This window comes from Cynoglossus semilaevis, chromosome 13 (genome assembly GCF_000523025.1).
Source record: "Cynoglossus semilaevis isolate Cse_v1.0 chromosome 13, Cse_v1.0, whole genome shotgun sequence".
NCBI lineage: Eukaryota > Metazoa > Chordata > Actinopteri > Pleuronectiformes > Cynoglossidae > Cynoglossus > Cynoglossus semilaevis.
The window spans coordinates 18,115,872-18,120,167 of NC_024319.1; the positions used below are offsets into that span (position 1 = coordinate 18,115,872).

General features: G+C 38.5%; 1 protein-coding gene across 1 annotated transcript in view; it reads right to left on the bottom strand.

The window, feature by feature from the left end:
• Positions 1–960: 960 nt before the first annotated feature.
• LOC103388849 (beta-1,4-galactosyltransferase 3) overlaps positions 961–4,296 on the bottom strand; it is a 9,074-nt gene continuing 5,738 nt past the window's right edge. The window contains exons 3-6 of the mRNA XM_008324048.3: positions 3,707–3,894; positions 3,492–3,614; positions 1,566–1,670; positions 961–1,452 (exon numbers count right to left, since the gene is read on the bottom strand). Of these exons, the coding sequence (XP_008322270.1) occupies positions 1,287–1,452; positions 1,566–1,670; positions 3,492–3,614; positions 3,707–3,894 (582 nt within the window). The 3' untranslated portion in view covers positions 961–1,286. The remainder of the gene's footprint in view (positions 1,453–1,565; positions 1,671–3,491; positions 3,615–3,706; positions 3,895–4,296) is intronic.

The following is a 4,296-nucleotide window of genomic DNA, read 5'->3' on the forward strand; positions in this document are numbered from 1 at the left end:
CGCCTTACTGTCATCCAAGGACACCTTGGGTGACAAGGTCTGCGTTACAAAGTATTTGCCTTTTTCTTGTATATCATGCACAGAGCTAGAAGGACGGGGCCAGAGCTCACGATGGGCAGGCCTGACATGGGTCTAAGTTTCTTTGTCGGACTCTGAGTCGTCCTGCTCGATGTTGATGGGATGGCCTCACTTCTTGAGCGGTCTTCCGTACCCCCACCCCCCCTCTCTCTCACGCTCAAGACGTCTTTTCACTTTTGCAATTCCACTCTGGCATGTGGGATGGAAAGCAACGTTTTTGGGGACTGCTTTCAAACTCCAAATCCTGGCAATGTTTGTCGTTTTCACCTACGTATCGACACTAACTCCTCAACCCGAGCCACCGTTGTAGACTCTTCTTGTACGTATTCCACCGTGCTTCACAGAGGCTATGTGCATATAGCATTGTTTATGTCCTGAAAAGTTCGTTTTTTTTACTCGGTTTTGGTGAGTTTCCTCTTTTTCGGCACTGCTAGATGACCAAAGTCTTATTGCGCCCTGAAGACGCTAGTTCTGTATAAAATGCCACGTTATAAAAAATGGGCAGGATTTTTTGCGACTAATTTTTACTTTACTAGCCACAAACATAACTCTTCTTCTTTTTTTATGAACTAAAGATTGTGTAGTTCCCAGATGTCGGCGCGGAATTCAGTTTAGATAGATGTATTAGTATATGTAAATATAAGTAGATTGGATTAATTGTTTAGTGGGTTAGTAGTGGGTTAGTTAGCAAATAGTTGTAATAGCAGTAGTAGTAGTAAAGAGTTAATAGATGATTATTGTTGATGGTTATTGATATTTATAAATATGTATACATACACAAATGTACAGTATATATACACATAAAAATACACATATATATTATATATACACATACATATATATACATATATATACCCACATATGCATGTGGGTGAGTATATACACACATATATACAAGAGTCTGTGTATAGTATAGAATATTATGTCAAATAGAAATATAATAATATTAAATGGAAAACAATATAGTGATTATTGCTGTATCTCGAAGCAAGATCTCAAAATACTTGTATCTTGAGGTGCACAAATCTCGAGGTTCCACTGTATGTGGGTATATATGTACAATTCGTGGTAAGAGAGTTTATACTTCCATGACTCACCAGTCACCTGTTCCAAACAATGACATGCTGGTAAGGTTTGTGCTAAATTTGAACCGTTATCACACAATACTCAGTTGAGAATAGAAATTTGCTCTTTGGAAGGTAGAGGCTTTATTTCTTTACTGCTGAAAGATGTGAATGTAGACCATCCTGAGTACCAATGTTGACAGTGATGTTGGTATACAAAGGCATGTATTGCTGTGTGATGAGTTCATATTCAACCGTGTTCATTCCATCTAACCTCCAGGTCTGTCTTGCTTTGCTCAGCATCTCAAACCTTTAAATATAAATCAGGGAAATCATAACAATCCAAGTTACATTCCATCTCATCCTTAGTTGACATTTTTTTTCCCCACGTTAAATACATTTCAACATATTACCAACCCTTACCTATTTTGGTTTATAGCATTTCCTTGGTCCAACGTATGTCTTATCATCTTGTAACGTCCCACCTGCAGTTTTGGGCGAACAACTTTCATTCCCGTTAAAAGCACCCTTAAAAACAAGGAACACATATATCTTTGTAAAAGTAGTAGTTTACACAATCTCAATATTATATATAGTCTTATTGTTGCTTGCTTATCATAAATATATTTACATTGAAAAGAATCCACATCTTTATGATTTGTGCTCTAATAATCCATCAGTTAACACCTTGTGCTTTTTTACTTGATGCAAAAATGCTTATGAAACACAAGTTGGCTGTCAGTTACGAGAGAGTATAATATTCTGGCTCAAACTAGATGCAAGGGATTACGTTCAGAAGACCCTGTCGTAAGGCGATTTCGTGGTTAAACAAAACCTCGGACGGACAAAATTTGCCATTTCTTTTACTTTGTTTTGTCCTTAACCGTGGTTGAGGATGTCGAACGGGAGAAGCCATAACTGTTAGCAATCACTTGGACCTCCCTCATAATCTTCATTATTTTCATTTTTATTTCTAGATTGATGGCTTTCCGTTGCTTCTTTATAACAGATCCAGCAGAATAAGTTGTAGTCTTCATTTGTAGTTTTCCAGACATTGTGAGGGAAAGCTGATTGTCCTCATTAAACAAAAAGGTCGTTTAGTGAGGACAAGCTGCAATAGTAATCTGGGCCAAGCTAGATGCAAGGAACTAATCATAAAGGTAAAAGGCTTTGAGTGTTGCTGGGTAGATATACTGTTCAAGTTGGAAATAGACTGCTGATTAGGGTTATGACAAAAGGGATGAGAATTACTTGGACCATTACCATAAGAATATGTCACCTAAGGGAAATAGACGATTGCAAAGAGGTAACAGAACGCAGGGTGGCAAAGAAGCTGAGAGTAACATTATGTAAAAAAAGAAGAAGGCATTTGCGCAGGTTTCATTCAAGAGTTTAGACATGCCCTTGTAAGGACTGAGAGATCGCTGGTGTATTGAAGCAAATGGGTAGGAAGGTAGTCGCCGTTCCATTAGGTCAGAAAACATGAAGGAAACGGTGGTGGATTGAAGCGGTAGAGGCAGGCATGAGCTGAAAAATTGTGTGAAAGGTGGGAGTTGGAAAGAAAAAGAAGAATTTGTACTGGTTGGATAAAGAGCGACAGATGTGGAAAAAACTTAAATTTAGATTGGAATGGGAGTGTGATAAGAGAGAACAATGAGTACGTTCAAGAATTAAACACTGAGGATAACTTAATAATAAATATATAAATATAATAGAAAAATATTGTAAAGAAAAGAAGTAAGGGCAGCTTGAAAGCAAATAAGTAAATGGTAATAACATGTATATACAGCACCAAGACATTTACTCAGTGTACGCAGAAGGAAGAGCCTGACAGCTCAAGGGCGGAATGAGTTCCTGCGGCACTTTGTGGTGCATTTGTTGGAACATGTCTATTGATGAATGTGATCCCGTGTCTGTGTCTCTCTGACCCCACTATCCAAATAATTGTAGTCTTCTACAATGTCCACACTGACCTCCGGGATAGAAATTGGTGTCATAGGTTCCAGTTCCTGGTCTTTGTATGATGGCGCTGCAGGTGGTTTTCACCCACAGAATATGACAAAGTTGTTCACAACTGTCCAATACTGAGACATCTAACTATTGCAGACTCATCAGATGAACCTCTAAATAGAGCAGGTCTGAATAGAGCAGGTCCGTGCAGTAGCTCACGTTAGTAGTTGGCTGGATTTTGGTTCCAGGGGAAATCCGGATAGATTTCATTTTACATTGTTTTTTATGTAGTTGAATAACTAAATGTAGGATGTTCTTTGACATAGACATAGAACGCATTTACAAGCGCCAATAAGACTTAAAATTGGAATTTAACTTTGGTTCTTGATAGACTCTTACCTGAATGCAATATCATCATCCTCCCCTCCCCAACCCCAATAGTTGTTGGGAAAACCATTCATTTTGAGGTAGTGCAATGGTGTCAAAGCTATTACTCCTCCGAAATACATACTGTATGGAAGTCTGTAATCACAAAAATTACACAAGTTAAGAAATGATGATGGAATATGTTTGCAGAGAGAACTATTCATTTACAGGCAGGTTAATACATTTACCCATAGCCAAACTTGTCCATGGCAATGGCTGCATGCTTAGGATTTGAGTCACAGGTGTATGAGTTTCGGTCATCTTCTGGAATAAGGTCCACATCGTGGAAGATGAGACAGTCCCAGTCTTCCTTCTTCATGGCCTCCCGAAAACCCACATTCATCAACTTCGCTCTGTTAAATGTGTGGTTTCCAGCCTGTAGGTGTAAAATAGACACATGTTCAAATAAAGATCTAATGTAGTGCAGGATACCTGTCATTTTCTGTGCACAACACACATGGCAATATAACATAGTCATCGACGGTGACCTAGGTTTCAGATAGAGACTCTGTCCTCATCATTTCATAGTTGTTCGCTTGGTGTTGCTGCTTCCAGTCGCATATACATGAGCTTTTTAGCCAATCATATTTCAGCCATCATGGGTTGCTAGGAAATGAAATGACTCGGCCTTATCTATCTATCTATCTATCTATCTATCTATCTATCTATCTATCTATCTATCTATCCATCCATCTATCTATCCATCCATCTATCTATCCATCCATCTATCTATCCATCCATCTATCTATCCATCCATCTATCTATCCATCCATCTATC